The sequence below is a fragment of the Grampus griseus genome, assembly GCF_964374135.1.
Source record: "Grampus griseus genome assembly, chromosome: 1".
NCBI lineage: Eukaryota > Metazoa > Chordata > Mammalia > Artiodactyla > Delphinidae > Grampus > Grampus griseus.
This window is the reverse complement of record NC_139017.1, coordinates 71,990,147-72,011,337: the sequence shown is the minus strand read 5'-3', so window position 1 is coordinate 72,011,337 and position 21,191 is coordinate 71,990,147. Positions and strand designations below refer to the sequence as shown.

The 21,191-nt window shown below is 58.9% G+C and overlaps 2 protein-coding genes across 6 annotated transcripts; both read left to right on the top strand.

Moving 5' to 3' along the window:
* The first annotated feature begins 405 nt into the window (after positions 1-405).
* ADAM15 (ADAM metallopeptidase domain 15) lies at positions 406-10,684 on the top strand. 4 transcript variants are annotated; one of them, XM_082671523.1, is made up of 23 exons: positions 406-565; positions 1,750-1,856; positions 2,494-2,570; positions 2,974-3,052; positions 3,229-3,305; positions 3,398-3,590; positions 4,372-4,437; positions 4,520-4,588; positions 4,666-4,835; positions 4,987-5,071; positions 5,526-5,674; positions 5,759-5,933; positions 6,181-6,273; positions 6,403-6,707; positions 6,795-6,996; positions 7,263-7,340; positions 7,793-7,865; positions 8,071-8,209; positions 8,615-8,684; positions 9,327-9,398; positions 9,809-9,880; positions 10,147-10,271; positions 10,361-10,684. In XM_082671523.1, exons 1-23 carry the CDS (start codon positions 487-489, stop codon positions 10,401-10,403), a joined length of 2,598 nt encoding a protein of 865 aa, XP_082527649.1. In that variant the 5' UTR covers positions 406-486; the 3' UTR covers positions 10,404-10,684. The 4 variants fall into 4 exon arrangements, with proteins under 4 accessions (XP_082527649.1, XP_082527648.1, XP_082527647.1 ...); XM_082671522.1 differs by having other exon boundaries at positions 9,324-9,398; XM_082671521.1 differs by having other exon boundaries at positions 9,324-9,398; positions 9,809-10,271.
* Positions 10,685-11,794: 1,110 nt separating this feature from the next.
* EFNA4 (ephrin A4) lies at positions 11,795-15,964 on the top strand. Of its 2 annotated transcripts, none has more exons than XM_082672236.1 (4): positions 11,795-11,972; positions 14,120-14,415; positions 14,820-14,885; positions 15,271-15,964. In XM_082672236.1, exons 1-4 carry the CDS (start codon positions 11,860-11,862, stop codon positions 15,405-15,407), a joined length of 612 nt encoding a protein of 203 aa, XP_082528362.1. In that variant the 5' UTR covers positions 11,795-11,859; the 3' UTR covers positions 15,408-15,964. The 2 variants fall into 2 exon arrangements, with proteins under 2 accessions (XP_082528362.1, XP_082528361.1); XM_082672235.1 differs by having other exon boundaries at positions 14,817-14,885.
* The last annotated feature ends 5,227 nt before the right edge of the window (positions 15,965-21,191 follow it).

Here is a 21,191-nt window from a genome sequence, read left to right as displayed (position 1 = left end):
TAAAATGCTTTGTACACGCCTGCTGCCCGCGCTTCGCGGGGGTCCGGTACAGGAGGGTGAGCCGGGCAATCGGGAGAACTGGCCCGCCTGATCCGACAGAGCGAGGCGGCTGACTTGAGGCCAGAGGGCAGTGAAGCTGCTAGGAAGGCATCGGGACCCAGGGCCGGGTGGAGGCGCGGCTCCCAAGGCGGTCGGACCGGGCCTCGGCTCCTATTTTGCACAGTAGCCGGGAAGCCGCTGTGCAGATCAGCGCTGGCCGTGCGGGAGTCGGAGTCATGGGCTAGGTCCACGCCTCTTTGGGACCCGGCGCGCTGTGGGGGCGGGGCCTTCCGAGGGCGGAGCCTGGCTCTGGGGGGTGGGAGGGGGCGGGGCGGGGCCTGGTGGCTGAGCTGAGCCGCTAGGTGAGCGAAGCAGACCCAGCAGCCGCGGCTCCTCGGCACTCCGCCCAGCACCTGCTGCCCTCGCCCGACCCCGGGCGCCGCTGCCATGCGGCTGGCGCTGCTCTGGGCCCTGGGGCTCCTGGGGGCGGGCAGCCCTCTGCCCTCCCGGCCGCTCCCAGATATAGGTGAGTACCCTGCCAGCAGTGGGCCGGGGGGCGGACTGGGAGGACGCGCAGGGAAGTCGGGAAGCACTGGGGTCCTGGGGTCGGCCGGAGACCCCAACCAGAGTGCAGCCCGCCCTGGTCGGCTGTCCTGGGCCGAGGGCCCAGAGACTGGGCGATGGAGTGGGAAGGGAAGGAGGAGGGATGCCGGCGCCCCCTACTCTGTCATCCTCTGCGCAGTCCCCGCGGACACTTTCAGGCTCCGGGACCAGGCACCGCAGGGCCTGGCCCAGCGCCCCCTCAGGATCGCGGTAGAGGGTCTCTGCTCCCCAGGACTGATGTCTTCGCTCCTCTGGGGCCTAGCTGACCGTTCCACCCGGTGCCAGGGCGCCGAGTAGGCACGTCTCCTAGGGTTTGGCGAAGAGGATACTTCCTGGCCCCCATCCCAGACCTGAGCGGCCAGGCACCCCTCACCCTGGTGCTGATGCCACCAGAAAGCTGGCTGAACGGGAGGGGGCCCGGGAGGAGCCAGGAGTGGGGAGAATTGGCCAGGAAAGAGGCTGGGACACCAACTCCTCCTTGGAACTTTCACTTCCCGCTGCTGTCTTGGGCTGGGGGCCGAGAGGGCAGGCAGGGGTGGAGTGTCCGGAGGAGAGAGGGCCATTGTGGGGATGGGGGGCGGACTCCTGGAGGAAGCGGAGGCTGTGGGGAGCGGGTGTGCCTAACTGGGCATGAGGGGTATTTAGGGAGGGGGGTGTTTGCAATGTTCACCCAGAAATGGGCGTTCCCGGCATCTCTGATGTGAGGAAAGGGAGGGTGAGTGGGCACCGGGCCACAAGTCTTCGCCCAGTCCTGAGAGGGGGCGTTCCTGGGCGGAGGTGGTTGGGAGCGGGTAGGAACAGGCGGAGGGTCCCTGTGAGAACCTGGGATGGGCCTGAGGGGGACGGGGGGGCCACAGACTGGGCAAACTGAACTTCTTTCTTTGGGGACTTGTGGATGGGTTGGTGGGATGAAAGGGAAAAATTGGAGAGAAGCCCCCGCCCCCTCCCTCTAGTATTCTTTAAGTCCCAGCATGCAATGCAAGGGTCCTTCAAGCAGAGAAGGGCCTTGATGTGCTGGGAGCCAGGTGGGTCAGAGGGCACCAGCCACCCCCAGCCGTGGTGCTGATTCTCTCAGCACTCTCTTGGGGTGTCCTGGGAACCCTGCAGGTGGCACTGAGGAGAAGCAGGCAAGGCCAGAGAGGGCCCTGAATGGGTCTTCGGAGCCCCTGATCCTTCAGGACAACCTCACGCTCAGCCTAGCAGAGGTACTTCAGGTGAGCCTCTCTCTCCCCTCGAATAAAGAAATACACCCACACCACCCACCACCCTGAATAATCAGGTGTCTCCAGGCAAAGACTGGCTGAGGAGTGGGTGAATGGACCTCACTGTAGCATGGCCATCCCAGGTCTGGCTGCCTCTCCCTCCGCACCCCAGCACCTGGCTTCACTTATCTCGCTCTCCCCACTGCACACACATCTGTCTGCCTCAGCCCCACTCAACCCTTCCATCTCCACTGGGAAATTCTGAGGCCAAGCTTGCTTTCTTGGTCTCATGTTGTCAGCTTTTTCAGTGGGGAGACTTGGAGAGGGTCAGGGCCTCACCAAACACCCTCCCCTCCCAATTCTAAAGCTGAGTCAGAGGAAGGGCTGGGGCCTGCACTGGGTCCTCCATGATGCTTCCTCTCTGGGCAGGAAGCCGAGAAGGGGCGGCTCGGATACCTTCCTTGACCTCCCCACACAACCCCCCAGAACAATACCCCAGGCCAGGCAGGGCTTCCTGGCCCCTCCCTCAGGATCCCCCCACCAATGATCTAATCATTGGTACTCTCCTAAGGGCCTGAGGTTTTCTGGTTAGAGAAGATAGGAGTTTCAGACAGGGCCAGGGAGGTGACATGCCCTCTGGTGCCCACAGACCAGTCTGCCTGAGGCTTTGCGGATCAAATTGGAGTTGGATGGTGAGAGTCATATCCTGGAGCTGCTACAGAATAGGTAATAATGATAGTGGTAACATTAACAATAACATGGCTAACAACTTATATAGCATCCACGGTGTACCAGGTACTAAGAGCTTGAACTCATTAAATCCTCGTAACAACTCTATAAGGTAGATACTATGATGTATTATTATCGGCCTCATATATGAAGAAGTCAAGGCACAGAGAGGTTAAATAACTCTCCCAAGGTCACACAGCTAGTGGGTGGTGAAAACTAGATTGGAACCCAGATAGCCTGACAGAGTTTGTGGCCCAACCACCATACTCTGCCGTCTCCAGGGGAAGCAGGAAGCTTGCAGGGATTGCCCAGCCCCCAGCCACCCCTCTACCACCTCCAGGTCTCAGGCTGTGACTGCACCACCCTGGGAGCACTGCCCTCCTTCTTCTTCATTCCACAGGGAGCTAGTCTCAGGCCGTCCAACCCTGGTGTGGTACCAGCCTGATGGCACCCGGGTGGTCAGTGAGGGACACACTCTGGTGAGTCAGGTCATCTTGTGCCCTGTTTCTGGCCCGAGGGAAGAAGGAAAGGGGCGACTGGAAGGTGCCGTTCCTGGAGAATGGGAGGACACTGCCTATCCTCACCCACAGGCTAGCCTCCTGGGCTCAAACCTTGGCCTGGCCTTCCAGTTGGCACTCATGTTTCTCTGCTATAGGAGAACTGCTGCTACCATGGAAAAGTGCAGGGCCACGCCGACTCCTGGGTCTCTGTCTGCACCTGCTCCGGGCTCAGGTACAAGGGGTCAATTCCACGAAGGTGGAGAGAGTGGGCGTAAACGAGGCATGGAGCTGAAAAGTTTTCTGACTTCCTGCATCTTTGCATAGGGGCTTGGTGATCCTGTCCCCAGAGAGAAGCTACTCCCTGGAGCTGGGGCCTGGGGACCTCCAGGGTCCCCCTGTTATCTCCCGGCTCCAAGACCTCCTCCTGGCAGGCCACACTTGTGCCCTGAGCTGGCCTGCATCTGTGCCCACTCAGGCTCCACCAGAGCACCCCCTGGGACAGCGTCACCTTCTCCGGGTGAGGATGAATGGCAGGAGGGCTGGGCTTCTGTTGTCCCCAGGGCTGGCCCCCGGGCCCTCAGAGCTATTTGTTCACAGTAACAACTGCTCCTGCTAATGGAGCAACTTCCCAGTACCAGGCACTTTGTGAACATTATCTCCTTTACTGATCCCAGCAACCCTGGGAGGTAGGTGCTATCTGTAGCTCTATTTTAGTGAGAAAAGTGGCTCAGAGAGGTTAAGTGACTTGGCCAAGGCCATTCAACTAATAAATGGTATATCCAGGGTTTGGATGCAGGTACTTGACTTAAACTCCTCATCTGTCTTATGATCCAAATGCAGAGAGCTCTCACTGGGATATAGCAAATACATAGTTACTGATCATAAAGCAATAAGAAGCCAATTTCCTAATTTATTCAATGGGGATAATAAAACTACTTACCTTATAGGATTACTGTGAAGATTAAATAAATCTATATACATACATGTATATATGTAAATGCTTAGAACTCTGCCTGGCATACGTTAAGTATTTGATGGTGTTGGCTGTTATTTTTTTTTAATTGGGAAAAAGCACTGAATTTGAAGCCAGAAGAGCAGGGCCCTACTCCCAGCTTCTAAACCTCTTCTTTGTCTATCTTGGGCAAGTCCCTGGCCTCTCAGGTTCTCTGTAAAATGGGCTCTTCACTCTCTTGTCTGACCACACAGAGTGGTTGTGGACACAGCCTGGTCAGCCCTACGCGGCTGCTGGTGGGGTGTGGTGGGCGGGTGTGCCTGATGCGCCTTCCTCTTGTCCACAGTGGAGGCGGGACGTGGTGACAGAGACCAAGATTGTTGAGCTGGTGATTGTGGTTGACCATTCCGAGGTGAGCCTGCTGACCCCTGCAAGTCCTCCCCCGACCTCTGCCTGCCCTGCTGCCTTTCACGGTCACCTCTCTTGACCCACAGGTCCAGAGGTACCGGGACTTCCAGAGCCTGCTGAACCGCACCCTGGAAGTGGCCCTCCTCCTGGACACAGTGCGTATGGGACCCAGCAGCATCCTTATGGCCCCCGACCATGGGAACCCATCTCCTGAGCCCCACTTCTCTTTCAGTTCTTCAGGCCTCTGAATGTCCGGGTGGCGCTCGTGGGCCTGGAGGCCTGGACCCAGCGTGACCTGATAGAGATAAGCCAGCACCCAGGTGTCACACTAGACAGCTTCCTCCGCTGGCGCCGGACAGACCTGCTGCCTCGGTTGCCCCACGACAGTGCCCAGCTGGTGACGTAAGACCCACCAGGCTCAGCCAGCGGGGCCCAGCTCTGCTCCGGCCCTGCCCCGGCCTGGCAAATTTCACATGCCAGCTCCCTACCTGAGGCCCTGAAGCTCTGGCCACCTTGGCTTTGGGCCCTAACCTTCGCCCTCTCAATCCCACAGTGCCACTTCATTCTCTGGGCCCATGGTGGGCATGGCCATTCAGAACTCCATCTGTTCTCCTGAATTCTCAGGAGGTGTGAACATGGTGAGCTATTTCCACGTCTCCTCCCCATTCCCGTTCAGCTCCTCCCAAATGTGGTACCATGTATTCACTGAAACCCCCAGCAAAGTTACCAACCCCAAAGCTGAGGGTATAGAGGGCCGGGGTGTGTGACGTGGCCTCTGCTGTCAGGATACCCTCCGCCTGTGGCCCGCCCATTCGTGTCTTCACCTATGAGCTCTTCCCATTTCTTGGGGGCGGAGGAGGTAGCTGAGGCCCAAAGAACAAAGGTGCTCTCCCAGGGCCATATAGTTAGAGAGGGGTAACAGAGGTGAGCTAGAACCCGGGTTTCCTGCCACCCAGGCCTGGGCTCTTCTCCTACTTTAGAAGCACTTAAGGAGGGAGGCGGTGCTTGCTCAGTGCCCAAGAGGTCAGATGAGGAGAGAAGAGGAGCAGTCAGGCTGGTGCTGGACCTGGGGTATCCCCTCCCCAATGACAGGACCACTCCACAAGCATCCTGGGAGTCGCCTCCTCAATAGCCCACGAGTTGGGCCACAGCCTAGGCCTGGGCCATGACTCACCTGGGAATAGCTGCCCCTGTCCAGGTCCAGCCCCAGCCAAGAGCTGCATCATGGAGGCCTCGACAGAGTGAGTAACTGCAGGATGGAGAGGGCAGGGGGCAGGGGGCAGGGAGCCGTCCACAGCCCCAACCTTCCTTGCCGCCATCGCCAGCTTCCTGCCAGGCCTGAACTTCAGCAACTGCAGCCGACAGGCCCTGGAAAAAGCCCTCCTGGGTGGAATGGGCAGCTGCCTCTTTGAACGGCTCTCCGGTCTGCCCTCTATGGCCAGTGTCTGCGGAAATATGTTGGTGGAGCCCGGCGAGCAGTGTGACTGTGGCTTCCCAGATGTGAGCCCCTCACCCAGAGCCTTGCCCCACTCACTTCTGTGCCCTCACCCTGGCTCATGAGCCGTCTCCAAGCCTCAGGAAGCCCTCTCCCCACCTCCCTGTCTGCGGGGACTGCACATAGATTGTTGGGCTCTGGTCTTCATTTGCTGTGTGCATCCTTTTGGGTTCAGGCTCTGGGAGGGGGTTAGGGCATGCTCTCAGGCCCAGCCTGCTCTGACGCTCGGCCCCTCTGTGCCCTTGCCCATAGGACTGCACTGATCCTTGCTGTGATTACTTCACCTGCCAGCTGAGGCCAGGGGCACAGTGCGCGTCCGATGGACTCTGTTGTCAAAATTGCCAGGTGGGCACAGACTGGACTGGCTGCCCGGAGCCCACCTGCCAGGGGCCAGTGTGGAAAAGGTCATTCTGACTCCCAGGGCCTGGCTGGATTTGCCCAGCACCCACATTGATGCTTCCCCACCCTCCACAGCTGCGCCCGGCCGGCTGGCAGTGCCGCTCTACCAGAGGTGACTGCGACTTGCCTGAGTTCTGCCCAGGAGACAGCTCCCAGTGCCCCCCTGATGTCAGCCTGGGGGACGGTGAGCCGTGTGCTGGTGGACAGGCTGTGTGCATGCAAGGACGCTGTACCTCCTATGCCCAGCAGTGCCAGGCTCTCTGGGGGCCTGGGGCCCAGCCCGCCGCGCCACTTTGCCTCCTTACTGCCAACACTCGGGGGGACGCCTTTGGGAGCTGTGGGCGCAGCCCTGACGGCAGCTATGTGTCCTGTGCCCCTAGGTAAGTGAGGGAACCTGGCTCCTCCTCGGGGTTTGTGGGAGTCTTGGCTCCGCCCCCACTTACCCTACACCTCCTCCCTAACCCCAGAGATGCCATTTGTGGGCAGCTCCAGTGCCAGGGAGGGAGGGCCCAGCCTCTGCTGGGCTCAGCCCGGGATCTTCACTGGGAGATGCTGGAAGCCAACGGGACCCAGCTGAAACTGAACTGCAGCTGGGTACACCTGGACCTGGGCAACGACGTGGCCCAGCCCCTGATGACTCTGCCTGGCACAGCCTGTGGCCCCGGCCTGGTGAGCAGCCTAGGTGGGCAGCACCAGGTGGGGAGGGACATCTGGACTGCTGCAGGCAGCGCCCAGGCCTCACTAGCCACCGGTGAAGAAGGTGCAGGCTCCGGGGGGAGTTCAGATTCTCACTTCAGATGGAGCAGGGTCCCGTTACCCTCTGAGCCTTGGTTTCCCCATCTGTAAAAGCGGGGTGGGCTTCGTTTGTGTTGGCCTCCCAGTGCCAGTAAAGCTCCTGAGAAGGTGATCTTTGCTCTTCTCTCGCCATCGGGCAGGTGTGCATCGACCATCAATGCCAACCGGTGGAGATCCTGGGAACACAGGAATGTCGAAGCAAATGCCATGGGCATGGGGTGAGTTGGCATGGGGGGAGATGAAAGGGGAGCAGGGAGCCTCTGGGAAGGAAAAGAATGGTGGGCTTTGGAAACAGACACACCTGGGTTCTAATCCGTGCTCTACCACATCTTAACTGTTGGATCCGGGGCAGGTTATTAACCTCTCTGAGCTCAGCTTCCTCCTCTAACTAACGGGCATAGTAATAGTACCCACTTCCTGGGGGCACATGAGATGAGTATGGAAGCTTCCAGCACAGTGCCTGGCGGATAGAAGGCACTCACAATGTGAGTTCAATCTAATTTTCTCTGGCCCAGATAAAGAGTCTCTCTCTCCAGAACGCTGGCGCCCTCCACGCTATCATTCTCAGCACGCCTTCCAGTTGCGGACATCTGAGATCTTGAAAAGCTGGGGACAGGGAAACACGGCCCCAGAGGGCACAGCTCCTCACTGTTCAACCTGTACCTCCTAGGTCTGCGACAGCAACAGACGCTGCCACTGTGAGGAGGGTTGGGCGCCCCCAGACTGCACCACCCACATCAGAGGTAGCATGAGGTGGGGGACAGGGGCAGCTGAGACGGCATCCTTCACTGCCCCTCTTTTTCTGACCCCTTCGCTGCTGATTCCCTGACTCTGTGTGACCCCTGACCCCTTCACCTTCTCTGATCACCTGACCTCCCTGCCCCCCCACCTCTTCCTGGGTGTAGAGTTCTTAGCCCTGCCCACCTTCAAACCTGCCTTCATCCACAGCAACCAGCTCCCTGACCACAGGGCTGCCCCTCAGCCTCCTGTTGTTGCTGGTCCTGGTGCTGCTTGGTGCCAGCTACTGGCACCGTGCCCGTCTGCACCAGAGACTCTGCCAGCTTAAGGGACCCAGCTGCCAATACAGGTACCAGCCTCCCCACTACTAGCTTTCTCCACATCTCTGTTAAGGACAACAGCTCTGGAGCCCCATCCCCGCCCTTGGGCAGCCCCTGACACCTGATTCTGAACCCAAGCCCCCCAGACCACACCCCACACACATCTCCCTTCCCTACAGGTGCCCCGTAACCCTTCACCTCACATGTAGACCCAAGTGGGGAAGCTGGGGTGCTAGGATCATTTCTCTCCAGGAGCCCCAGTGCTGAAGTGGGGCCCTCCCTCAGGCTGATGAGCTTCCCCTTCCCACTTCTGATTTGGCCTACACTGTGCTCCAAGGGGCCACAAAGGGTTAACCCCACTCAAAGGCTGCAAATGGGTGGAAAACAGGGTCTGAGGCTGGGCCCTCTCTCTCCTTGCCTTTCTCCATGTTCAGGGCAGCCCAGTCTGGTCCCCCCGAACGCCCAGGACCCCCGCAGAGGGCTCTGCTGATGCCAGGTGCCAAGGTAAGACTGCATGCCAGAGGAGAGAGGGCCCAGTCCTGGCCAGGCATCCAGCTTGGGCCCTGGTGGGGGGCGGGTATTGAAGGCTCTAGACTCAGAGAAAGACTTGCATTGCCCAAGAGTCAGTCAGAGGAGTCAGGGCCAGCCCTCCCCTCCCGTCCCCTGGCTGCAGGCTGAGAAGCAGGGTCCAGCCTGGACTGGGGAGGGGCAGTCACCTAGAGGAGGGAGTGCTGTGCTCTTTGCGCTGGCCTAGCCAGTGGCTTTGAAAGGTGGGTCTACCTGTGCTCCCAGCAGTGATGTCCCCTGGAGGGCATGAGGGGGTGGTGCTCAGAGTGGCCTTCAGTGTGCCAGGACCTGATGAGGCCCTGGTCGCCATGTGTAGAAGGGCTGGTGAGTGCCCCTGCCCTGAGCCCTCTGGATCTGATGACAGAAGTGTGTGTGTGGAGGTGGTCTGCACGCCCACTCCACCACTTGTCACCCCCTCTGCATGAAACTGAATAACCGCATGCACAGCCCCACTGCCCCCCGGGGCCCTGGCTGCCCATCCCTGAGCACTAACACCTCTCTGCCCACATCTGTCTCTCCGCTCCCTCTCCCCCCCCCCGCCCCCACTCTGCCTGTCCGCTCCTCCTGCTCTTTCAGCAGGCTAGTGCTCTTGGCTTCCCGGCCCCTCCCTCCAGGCCGCTGCCTCCTGACCCTGTGCCCAAGAGACTCCAGGTAAATCTGGGCCAGCCCCTACCCTGGCCCAGGGCAGGTGGGAGGCTTGGTGCCCAACTGCAGTTCTCCCCGCTGTTCCCTGCCAGTGGCGCTTTTCACTAGGGGACCAGGGTGCCCCTCAGCCTTCAGACACTCCCCAGAAGTAGCAAAGGGTGAGCCTCCTGCCTTGGTTTCTACCACCATCTGGTGGTCAGTGGTGGGACTGCAGTCTGCCAGGGACACCACAGGTGACCCACACCTTTCTCCCCTAAGGCATCTACTGGCATGCACTCAAGCCCCATTGCGCATGCCCCCGTTCTCTCCTGCCCCCTGGCTGACTTTGCATGTTGACCTGAACCCCTCGGGAGACCCACTGCATGCCCACTGCTCCTGGCTCTTCTCTCACAGTCACTGCCCCTCTCTCTGTTCAGGCTGAGCTGGCTGACCGACCCAATCCCCCCACCCGCCCTCTGCCCGCTGACCCGGTGGTGAGGTACCCGAAGGTAACAGTGGGGGGAGAGAAGGGCACAGCCTCTCCCCCCACCCAGGGCTGTGGTGCTGGTAGCCTTGGCAGTGGTGCTGGTAGTAAGATGCCCCCTGTGACTAAGGGCACATACCCCAGTGGCATCTTTAATGGTGACAGGTTTGTTTGCAGACAAAGGTGTCCTCTGGTGCCGCCCCTCAAGCTGGTGTTCCCCAGCACCAGTGTGTGGGAGGTGGGCAACATGATACCCCCTCCCAAGCTGGCCTCCTGCCTTCTCTCTCTCAGTCTCAGGGGCCCACCAAGCCTCCACCCCCGAGAAAACCACTGCCTACTGACCCTCCGGGCCAGCACCCTTCGGCTGACCTGCCTGGCCCTGGAGCTGGAATCCCGCCCCCAGTGGTACCCTCCAGGTAGGGGAGGAGGGGCGCTGAGGATGGGCTCGTGGGGCGAGTGGTCTGGGGGGACCTCTGACCTTTTTTCTTGGCCTCCCACACCCCAGGCCTGCGCCGCCGCCCCCAGCAGTGTCCTCGCTCTACCTCTGACCTCTCCTGAGGTTCCGCTGCCTCCAACCTGGACTTAGGACTTCAACAGGCAGACCCCTGGAGTCCCCTGCGGTGACCGAAGGAGCTGGGGCCTGGACACTACGGAACAGGAGTCTTAAAACACTGACACCGGGCACCTCCACTTGCTGTCGAGCAGCACCCTGGGGACCCGCCCACGCAGTGGCATCTTGGGGTTGGGGAGTGTCTGGGAGCTGGACGGAGCTGAGGGAGGTGCGCACAGCCTGTCTCTGCAGAACTGCAATAAAAGTGAGGTCTTGGGAGCGTGCCTCGAAGTTTGTCTGCTTAGGGAAGGAGCGTCTCCCCTGTCGCGATTCCAGATCTGGCCGCCAGGAGACGCTGCTCCTCAGATGAAGACAGGATAGGGAGGGCGAGAGCCCCAGGTTGGGTCAGAGGGTGTCCCTGGGATGCACGCGGCTTGTTTCTGCCCAGTCTGGGATGACCTTCTGCACAATCCAGTACCACAAAGGGCGCTGTACGCCCTCTGCCACCCCCAGTAGCCAAGTTCTCGCCCCCAACGCTGCGCGGCCCCTTGGCGGCGACCATCGACAAACCGGCCAAGCTGTTGGACTCGCTGTCCCCACCCTCTGACCAGCGGCTGGGAAAAACGGAACTGGCTGGCGTTCTCAGAGCCCCGGAGCCGGGGCGAGGCGCGGCGGCGGCTCCCACGATTCCAAGGCCGCGCACCTGCTTCTCCCCTCCCCCACCCCACCTAAGGGTTCGGGAACAGAAGTGCTTTGTATGGGCCGCAACCACCTCATTACTTCGTCTTTGAGACTATGGCCTTCGTTCGCCCAGAACGAAGGTATGGGGCGGAAAGGGACAGGGCCCAACCCCAAGGTGGACATCGAGCTCGCCATCTGAGGTTCTGTAAAGGGGGGTTGGGGTGAGGGGGTGGTCCCAGGAGGTGATTTGTCCCTTCCCCTCGCTATATCCCTAGATGTGCAAAGAAAAAGGAGCAATGGTGCCTAAGATGGCTGGACAAATTCGTGGATCCTCTCCCGTGCCTCACTTGCCTCTTTCTGGGCAAAAGGCGTGGGCCCATATTTAAATCTTCCAAAGATTTAATAAGGCTTTCTACCCTGTACCAATACAGACACGAAAGACACGACCTCCCTAAAACAACTCCTAGACAGTGGAATACGTCCCTCCTCGCCGCCCCCTTGAAACGCGGTCTAGCCTCAGCAAGACCTTGCCTAAGCTGACGCGCGCGCTACAGCGCACAGAAGGTTAACAAGAGTTGGCTTTGAATGAAGAGGCGGAGACGCGCCCACATTGGTGGAAAGTTATCCAGGGGCGTGGCCTGTGAGTCTCAGCACCCCACCCCCCTCCCCGCAAGTCCCCCCCACCCCCCCGCACTTTGTACCTTTCTCGGCGCGACTGCGAAGCGGGACGGGCCGGGCCCGCCCGGGCCAGAGCAGACCAGACCCCGGGGGCGATGCGGCTGCAGCCCCTGCTGCGGACTGTCCTCTGGGCCGCGCTCCTCAGCTCCCCTCTGCGAGGGGGCTGTGGCCTCCGCCACGAGGTCTACTGGAACTCCAGTAACCCCAGGTAGCAGGGCTGAAACCTGCGGGCTCCGAGCCGGGCCTGCGCGCTCCCGGGCCGGGCGCGCGCCCGACACTCGCACTGTGCGCGGCGCCGCCTAGACCCGGCCGCGCGCCGGGGCTCCTTTGTTTGAGCCGGCGGGGGAGGAGGGAGGGGCGAGGCGTGCCCGGGGTCCCCCACCCCTGCCCGCACGCGCTGGGGGCCGAGAGGGGGACCCCAGCCCCGAAGGCAGTCGGTGGGGTCTCGGAGCCGGCAGCCTGCACCCGAGAGACCTCGGCCTGCACTCCGAGCCCCGCCCCTCTCGCTTCTCTCTTGGTGATCCCCAGCCTCCCAACGGCCCGAGCTGGGGCCGGCGGACTTGAGGCGGGGGGGGGGGGGGGGGGGGGGGCTTTACTCTTGTGAAAGAAGGTTACTCCCCTGCTCTCTTGGCCTTCCCTTTGGTGCTACTCTTTCTCCTGATCTCATTCTGTAACTCTGCTTTCATCTCGTCATTATTAGTCCTATTTCTGTGCAGTCTCGGCCCTGCCCTTCTAGCTGAATCACCTTTAGGCAAGTCGTTTGACCTCCCTAACCTCAGTTATCTCATCTGTAAAATGGGCTAATAACGCCTAGTACCCTGGGAAGTCAGGCGGACTAACAGAGGTCATGTGTGTGAAAGAGGTGCAGGCTGCACAGATATAAACTATTATTTATTTCTCTCTCCTGAGCTGCCTGCCTTTGAACGTCGATATTTTTTCCTGTTTCCATCCTCCTCCCCAATTCTCCCTGCCTCCCTCTGCTTTCTCCATCTGTTTTTCTTTCTGGTTTTCACTTAAGACAATCTGTGACGCCGTTTGTTCACTCACATTTATTAAGTGTGTACTCTGTGCCGGGATCTGTGCTAGGGTGCTGGGGGTTAGAGATAAGACCTAGGCTCTGCCCTCTGGGAGCCCAAAGAACCCCTGGGCCAGCAAGCTTCGGGACAGGTCATTACAATACCAATGCTGTGTGATAAGAGCTATCAGTTGTCCTCCAACTCTGAATTCCTCACTCTCTGTTCTAGACCAGTGCTTCTGCATCACTTGGAGGTTTTGTTAAAAATGCAGGTTGCTAGCCCCTAAGCCTGAGGTTTCTGGCTCATTCATTCAATCCACAGATATTTGTGGAGCGCTGTCCTTGTGCAAGACACTTTTCCAGGCACTGGGGATGCTGTGGAACAAAATGTACAAAGGCCCAGCTTGTGTCCCAGTAGGTCTGAGCTGAGCCCAGGAATCTGCATTTCTAATCAGAACTCCAGATGCAGGTGATCTTAAGACCACCCATAGAGAGACAGTTGGGGGCCTTTCATAAGTCAAGTTGGACTCTGTGTATGGTGGGGATGCCGGGGGGGGGGGGGGGGCGCGGGGGGGAGTGATTCATGCTCTGTTTGATGCTGGAGGGGGACAGCATGTCCCAGGTTTTCCCACCTGTACTGGCTCCCCCAGGCAGGTGGAAGGGAGTCCTGAGGAGGCCAAAGATTGGGGGATATGTGGAGGGGGCCCCCCTCTTCGTATGACACTTGATTGTCCTGGCCAAAAAAAAAAAAAAAAGGGAGGTTCCCACCATCCACCCTCTCATTTTTTTTTTTTTTTACTATGGCATTCTTTTCAGCATTGAATTGAGGTCTTAAAAGGCAAGCCTTCCTCTTTATGCACCTGTTAATGAGGATACTGTTCCCAGGCTCCATCTCTAGTCTGTGACTGCTCTGTGGGCCCAGATCTGTGCCCCTTGCCTCTGTGCCCCAGCTTCTTCACAGCAGCCATCCACCTAACATTTATCAAGCACAGGTGCTACACCAGGCCCTGTCTTGGGCACTAGGGCTAGATACGTGGGTGGCAGCTCCCACCCAAAAGCTAGGCTGTGGTGAGTGGCCTTCTCACATTTGGGCCATGTGGTTGTAGGCACTGCAGTCCCTTAACCTCTCTGAACCTGTGAATCGGTTACCTCATCCTTTTCTTGCACTCTGTCTCTCAAGAGGTGTCAGTCTGGAGAACTCAGGCCTTCCTAAGCTGCTCCCTCCCCAGCAGGTGGGGGATTGGCTGGCGGGGACCATTGGAAAGGGGTATCTCTGACCCTCGTGCCGCAGGTGTGCCGTGCCATGAGCCCCTCCGCCCTCACCTACCTTATGCCTGCAGGCTGCTTCGAGGAGACGCCGTGGTGGAGCTGGGCCTCAAGGATTACCTAGACATCTTCTGCCCACACTATGAGGGCCCAGGGCCCCCTGAGGGCCCTGAGACATTTGCGTTATACATGGTGGGCTGGCCAGGCTATGAGGCCTGCCGGGCCGAGGGGCCGGGTGCCTTCAAGCGCTGGGAGTGCTCCCTGCCTTTCGCTCCCTTTGGCCCTGTTCGATTCTCAGAGAAGATTCAGCGCTTCACGCCCTTCTCCCTTGGCTTCGAATTCTTGCCTGGAGAGACCTACTACTACATCTGTGAGTGAAGATGGGCACACTGGCTGCCTCCTGGGGAAGGTGGGGAGGGGAATGGGGCTACCTGCCATTGCTAGCAGTCAAGGCAGAGATCCTGAGGGGTGGGGGAATGAGAGGACTGGGAAGGAAGGCTAGGCCTAGGAGGGGGGAGTGGACAGGGGGCCTGAGTCCAGGACCGAGTAGGGGGACATCTAGAGTGAACCAATAGAGAGGAGGGGAAAGGAAGAGGAGCCAGGAAAGAGGACATGAGTAGGGTCACAGATGGGCCCCTAGATGGGGCCCCAAAATAAGGAAAAGCTTTCCAGGGAACTGGAGAGAAGAGAAGCTGGGAGGGTTTGAAACGCAGTCTGAGGCATGCAAACTAGCCTGTGCTAACTTCTTCCTCCCGATTTCCCACCACCCAGCAGTGCCAACTCCGGAGAGTCCTGGCCAGTGCTTGAGGCTCCAGGTGTCTGTCTGCTGCAAGGAGGACAGTGAGTGGGTTGGGGCAGGGGAGCAACCCTTCTGGCTAGTGTGGGGCCCTCAGGAATGAGGGGAGGAGTGGGAAGAATCTGGGAGCATCAAACTCTGAGGAACCTCTTCCCCCCCCATTTAGCCTGTGGGAGCCTCCCCTACACAAAGGGAATGGCATCTCCAGGGGCAAGGCTGTCCAAGCCTTAGCTGAACTGGTGGTCTCTAATGGCAACTGGGAGGAGACTTGGAAGTTGGGGCTTAGAGATGATGAGGTGATTATGGGAAGGGATTGGCCAGTTCGGGAGACCCCTTAGAAAGGGGTGGGAGTGAACAGGTAATGGGGAGAGCAGGAAGGAGGCTGCTGAAGCAGGAGGACCCATCAGTGCTACCCCCTCCCCCTCACAGAGCCTGAGTCAGCCCATCCTGTTGGGAGCCCTGGAGAGAGTGGCACGTCAGGGTGGCAAGGGGGGGCCACTCCCAGCCCCCTCTGTCTCTTGCTGCTGCTGCTGCTCCCAATTCTGCGTCTCCTGAGAGTCCTCTGAGCCAAGCGGACCCTTCCTGCCAGCCCCAGGAACCAGAGCCCTCCCAGGACTCCCCGGAGGAGGGCCCTTGCCCCCTACCTGAGCTGGGAGGGCCAAGCCAGACAGACAAGATGGAATAGTGATGGGGGAGGCCAGAGGGTCTGGGGTGACCCTTCCAGGTGCCGGCCTCCTCATCACAGGCTGAAGAGGAGCTGCAGGGGAGCTGCAGACAGCCCTGGGCACCCTGGAACAGAGGCAAGACAAACATAGGGTCTCTGTCAGCTGCTTTGATATTCTCATCCCATCCCCCAGGAAGACTGGGATTTGATGGGATCGGATCCTTGAGCCTGCTGGGGGCCAAGGCCGAAGACCTGGGGACAGGTGATTGCTGGACCAGGTCAAGCAGGAAGCCCAGGCTTGCCATCTGTGCCCAGTGCCCTGTGGGCCTCTTCCCTGGGGCAGCACCTTTCCTCCCCGGGGGGTCACCCACTTGTCTTCTGTGAAGACGGACTTGCCATGAGGTCGAATTTCATGCCAATTTGTATTTTTATAAGTGTCTGGACCAAGCCTTCAATAAACCACCCATCTTTTTGTTGCTTTCCCCAACCTACTGCCCTCTGGCTCCTTCCCTGACACGGCGGGGGCGGTGGGGGGGGGAGGGGGACGGGGACTCCCTGCAGCCTCTGCTCTCAGCTTGGCTTGGCCTGACCTCCCTGCCAGCTGTGCCCAGACCATCCATGCCAGGCCTCAGTAGGCACCCTCTGGGCAGTGTGGGGTGGATGCCAGCAGCAGCTGTGGAGCTTGGCACCCTCCACCACCTCCCTAGCTGGCTTCCTGTGCTGGGGAGGGGACAGGTGCTCCTGGTAGCCCACCCACTTGGGGCGCTGCGGAAGCTGTGGCAGCACCAAGCAGGGCCTTGGGGCAAAAGCAAGGAGTAGTAGAAAGACAGCACCTGGGTTTCAGAATGCCTGGGTCCCTGAGAGCTGGGCGTCCCTCCCCCGCCCCAAGGGCAGTCTGGGCGGTGCCTGGCCTAGAACTGGGAAGGTGGGGTCAGATCAAAGCCTCCTTCCCCAGCGGCCTCTTTGTTCTTCGCTTTTATAAGGAGGAGGAGGTGGGGCCGAGGAGGGAGGGCCCCCTTTGCTCTCAGCCTCACTCTGTCTCTTCCACCTCAGGCAGGCAGAGATGGCAAGGCTATGATCCACCCCAAGACTAACCGGGGTCCTCTTTCTGAACGGTGCCCTGGGTGCAGCCAGGGAAGGGGTGCCCCTTCCCCCGAAGCTATGCCCTACCCGCCCCGGTGCCCCACAGTCTGCACTGGCACCATGCCGGCCCGCCTGGCACCCAGCCAACGATCGATAGGTGGATGTTGTGCTGATTAGCTCGGCGGGGCTGCGGCGGCTAGAGGCGGCGTGTGAACATGCGCGGGGAGGGGAGGGGCGCCGCGGAGGGTGCTGGGGGTCCAGAGACTGACAGACCAGACCGAAGTGCTGGAGACTGCGAACCGCTGCCCCACCCCCTTGCACACCTGGGTCGGACCCCGGTCCCTCTGGGTTGGTTCCATTGCTCTGGCTGAGGCCTGGGATGGAGGACAGCGCCGCGGACGGAGCATACATGAGTGGACCCTCCCGCCCCCCATTCAAGGCCACTTTCATAAAATGCCATGTCTGTAGGTACGTGTGCCTGCGTGTCAGCGCCCTCACCCCAAAACAAGATCCTTAGCGGGGACGAGGGGCTGGAGTGGAGAGGGTGAAGTCTGAGCTGAAGCGTGAACTATGGGCTCGGTCTTCTGGTCCTGAGTTCGAGTTCAGCCTCTACTGTCATCCAGGAGGGTGTCTATATGTCGCCTTGGAAACCGACTGTACTGCTACCTCCGCCCCTCTCCAGTGAAAGCAGAGGCGGCGCAGGCCGGGGATGACTGGTTAGCCTGGCACTGAGGACCGTGCGGGTCACATCCTGCTCCCAGCGGCCCCAGACATGCTCTCTTCGCGGACCAAGCCGGGCCCGCTCGCTCCCGAGTCTGTGGCCGGCGCGCGGATCCGCCGCTCATAACGCATGTCCGAAAGAGACGCGGGGCCCAGTCGGCTTTCCCCGGCACTCAGACACACGCCCTCACTCTCAGGCAGACGCGCGCACTTGACACAGACACACACCCTCGCCGGCCGCCTAAGCTCCCTGCAGGTGTTAAGGGTGGACACCTGGGCAGCCACGCACTTGGCCTCGGGGCCGGGGTGGGGGGTGGCGGTGAAAACTCAGGCCCGCCGGCCGCAGGCCTCAAGCCAGCCCCTCCCTACACTCACTTTCCTTACAGCCTGGGCCCTGTGCGGACAACTGTTTCAGTCCTGGGGCGCGTTTCCAGCGAGGGCGAAGTCCGCTCATGGGACCTAGACGGGCTGAAGGCTCTGGGCCCTACCCATCAGAAGTCCTTGAGGTGTGTTCCGGGGCGCGGTTCCAGGAGGCTGGGAGACCTGCAGGTTTTGGGGAGTCACCGATCTCCCCAAAGCTCAGCGGCGCTAGATGGCCAAGGGTGGGGCCCTCAATTTGCTGGGCCTGCCCTGGTCTTTTCGGAACGATGCAAAAACTCCCCTCATCTTTGCATCACGCTATCTTGCTGTCCCGAGAACCTGAGAGCCCGAGTCTCCGACCTGGATCTTGCTCCGCATTTTCTGGGGTTGCAAGTCTTTCCCTAGAGGCTAAATCCTGGAGTTTTGGTCTTTTTATGTGACCCCACCCTCTTTTCTTCTTCCCTTTCATTAATCCCTTCCTTCCTTTCCTTATTCATTCATACAGCAAATTGTGAGCTCCCAGCGCGTCCTTCTTTCAGTCGGCCACACCAGCTGGGGTCGTCGGGGGATCCCCAGCGGTGACGCAGTTGGAGAAGGGCACTCTGGCTTCCAAATAACCAATAGAATCCCGGGGCCTGGGGCATGAGGTCATCAGTGGTGATGCCCATTGGTTCAGGCCTGGACGTGGAGGGGGTCCCCATAGCAACCGACGGTGCGTCCGAGCGTAACCTGGAGAGTGGTCTTTGCTTGTGCTTCAACGGCAGCTTGGGTGGTGCTTGGGATGGGGGCGGGGAGGCCAGGGTGGAGCCCTGTTTCCCAGGTCCTGCAGTCCTAGCCCAGCCAAGCTCTTATTTTTCTTGAGATCATCTTTCTCACTCAAAGTAATGGGCAGTGCCACTTAACCCAGGAAGGTTAGGAGGGGAGTATTGGCAACGGCGTTGGGGTCCTGGGTATGGAGCTGATGCCACCCGGAATGTTAATTATGAGCTCCTCGCTTTCATCTGCATATCGTCTGCATCTCATTTGCATTCTCTTCATTTAAGGTCAAATTGGGCAGACATCTCCACATCCCCAGCTCTGTTGCCTGTCTGTATCCCAAATCTATCCCTTAGTGGCTCTCTAATCTACCTCTCAGTTGTCCAGTTCCTTACCCCACCTCTCCTCCCAGCCTCCGGTCTCTCCATGGGTGGGAAGGGGCACAGCCTAGCGAAAGGAGAAAGGATAAGAAGGCTGCCTCTCCCTCTGGATGTTTGGTGACAGATGGGGAGGGCTGGTCTGTACTGCCTAGAGACTAAATTGGCAAAGAAAATGGTGGGGGGAGGTGCCCCGGGCTGAGATGAGGGTCTCCAGGGCCAAATCACCCACATGCCCGACAGGGTACTGGAACTAGGGATGCCTGCTTCCAGCAAGGGGTAGGCCTGCCCACCTGTCTGGTGCCAGGGCAGCTTCCTTCCTCCAATTAAGCACTAATGAGGTGTCATTAACCCTTACCTTGCCTGCCAGCCCTCAGGTGGTACTCAAATTCATGGGCTCGCACCGAGCAAAGAAGGAGAAAGGAGGGACTTTGAGGAAGCTAAGAGGCAGTAGGGTCAGGGGACCAGCAGACAAGAAGGTGGGACCAGAGGCCTGAGTAGCCTGCACTGGTTATGCTCTGTGTGCTTCTGAGGGATTCTAGGCATGGGTGTCTCACTATCTGAATGCATTTATTCTTCTGTTCATCAATTCAACAATTATTTATTAAGCACCTCACCTATTCCTATTAACTAAATACCAGGCTGCATGCTAGATGCTGAGGATGTACACTTGCATAAGACAGGATCTCTTCCCTTAAGGAATCTTCAGATTACTCTAGAAGACAAACTGGCCAGCAAATAATTACAATACCAAGTGCAAATGCAGTTATGGAACTGTGCAGAAAGTGCTACGGGAGCACAGGGAAGACGGACTGTCAGAGAGGACTTGGGTTTTGAAGGACAAAGTTTATGGCATGGAGGAGTGGTGTAGGACTAACCATGCTTGTGTGTTTGACTCAGTGTATGGGCCCATGTTTAGCTGTGTTTTCAGTACTGCTGGTGTCTGCCCTCCCAGAGCTGTATGTTTTGCATCTGTGTGTATGTGTGTGAGTGTGTATGTTTGTCTGGATTTTCTGTGTCTGGAATTCCTTCTCCCGAACACACATTGTGGTTTCATTACAGATCAGTGTTTGCTGTGACGCTCTGGTGCAGATTAGCCTGAACCTGCCCAGCCCAGGGGAGGGGAAGTGGAGAACTGATGTTGGCTCTTTGGGAAGAGGTGGACAGGCACCATTTTCACACCTCGGGCCCCAGACCCTTGACACCCCAAGTAGCAGCAGGCTAGACAAGGGAGGCAAGGGCTGGGCTATGGCCTAGGGTGTGCCCAGGCCATGGTCCCCTCTGCCCCTGGCTCCTCACAGGAGATGTGGGGGTTACAGCCACCACTCCCCACCAAGATCTCAGGCCCCCTCCCCCAGCCTGTTCCTCTTCTGTCTGTGGAGGAGCAGGCCGGCTCAGGCCTGCCTGCTGGCTCTCTCCCACTGGGACCGGATCCTTTCCAGGGGACACGAGAGGGCTGGGGAATGCTCGGGCCTAGTGGGAGGCCCCAGGTACTCCACCCTGGCCCTGTGCAGCTCTCTCCAGCCTGGATTCTCCCCACCCACTCTGGGGTGCCACTTCTCTGAGTTTTGCCCAGACATAGCCATCTTCGTCAGGGAAGCGCTCAACCAATAGGCAGAGGGTAGGGGCTAGAGCTCTGGCAGTGAAGACTGGCCTGGGGACAGGTGGGGTGAGGAGATTGTGATGCTACTCAGAGACTCTACCCCAATTCCTTCTGTCCCTTTGCAGCCACTTGCTAGAAAGCTAAATTTCGGTGGCAGGAAAGAGAAGAGACTGTGGATCTAAGGAGAGTTTTAGGGGTTAAGGAGAAGCTCTGGGGTCTGAGAAGAAGGTCAAGGACCCCTCCTTTCACACTGCCAAGGATGTGAGCTTCTTTTTGGCTGTAACTCCTCCTCCCCCTCATTCTATCTAATCTTTTCCTATCCCATCCCTACTCCCCAAGCCCAAGGTCAGCTCTCCCAACTATGATAGCTGTGAAGAGAAGTTTGGAGATGGGGAGGAACAAATGAAAAAGAGAATCTGAAGCTAGTTTAGGTGGGCAGACCTCAGGATAATAATGATGAGGAGGCCTCCATCAATCGAGCACCTTGTGGGTCCTAAATTCTGTGCTAAGTGCTTCCCAGACATGGATCTTAATCCTCATAACAGCCAACTCTTCAAGGGTGTCATTATTCCCATTTTACAGATGGGGAAACAGTCTCAGAGAAGTGAGGTGACTAGCACAGTCAGTGAATGGTGGAAATGGAATTCGAACCGAAGCCCATCCTGTTAACTGCCAAGCCCAACTGCCTCCCTCTCAGCTTTTCTAGAAACACATTCAGAGGATCCACACGCACCTCCATTGTAACACCCCAGAGAAGCCTCTCCACTTCAGGCTTCTGAGCTTGCTG

What these genes read in the sequence shown, in the direction of transcription:
- ADAM15 (XM_082671521.1), top strand. Translation starts at nt 487, where the DNA reads ATGCGGCTGGCGCTGCTCTGGGCCCTGGGGCTCCTGGGGGCGGGCAGC. An exon ending in TTGTGGTTGACCATTCCGAG is followed by an intron (nt 4,438 to 4,519) that starts GTGAGCCTGCTG and finishes CTTGACCCACAG; the next exon opens with GTCCAGAGGTACCGGGACTT. An exon ending in GTGACTGTGGCTTCCCAGAT is followed by an intron (nt 5,934 to 6,180) that starts GTGAGCCCCTCA and finishes CCTTGCCCATAG; the next exon opens with GACTGCACTGATCCTTGCTG.
- EFNA4 (XM_082672235.1), top strand. Translation starts at nt 11,860, where the DNA reads ATGCGGCTGCAGCCCCTGCTGCGGACTGTCCTCTGGGCCGCGCTCCTC. An exon ending in AGAGACCTACTACTACATCT is followed by an intron (nt 14,416 to 14,816) that starts GTGAGTGAAGAT and finishes CCCACCACCCAG; the next exon opens with CAGTGCCAACTCCGGAGAGT. An exon ending in TGTCTGCTGCAAGGAGGACA is followed by an intron (nt 14,886 to 15,270) that starts GTGAGTGGGTTG and finishes TCCCCCTCACAG; the next exon opens with AGCCTGAGTCAGCCCATCCT.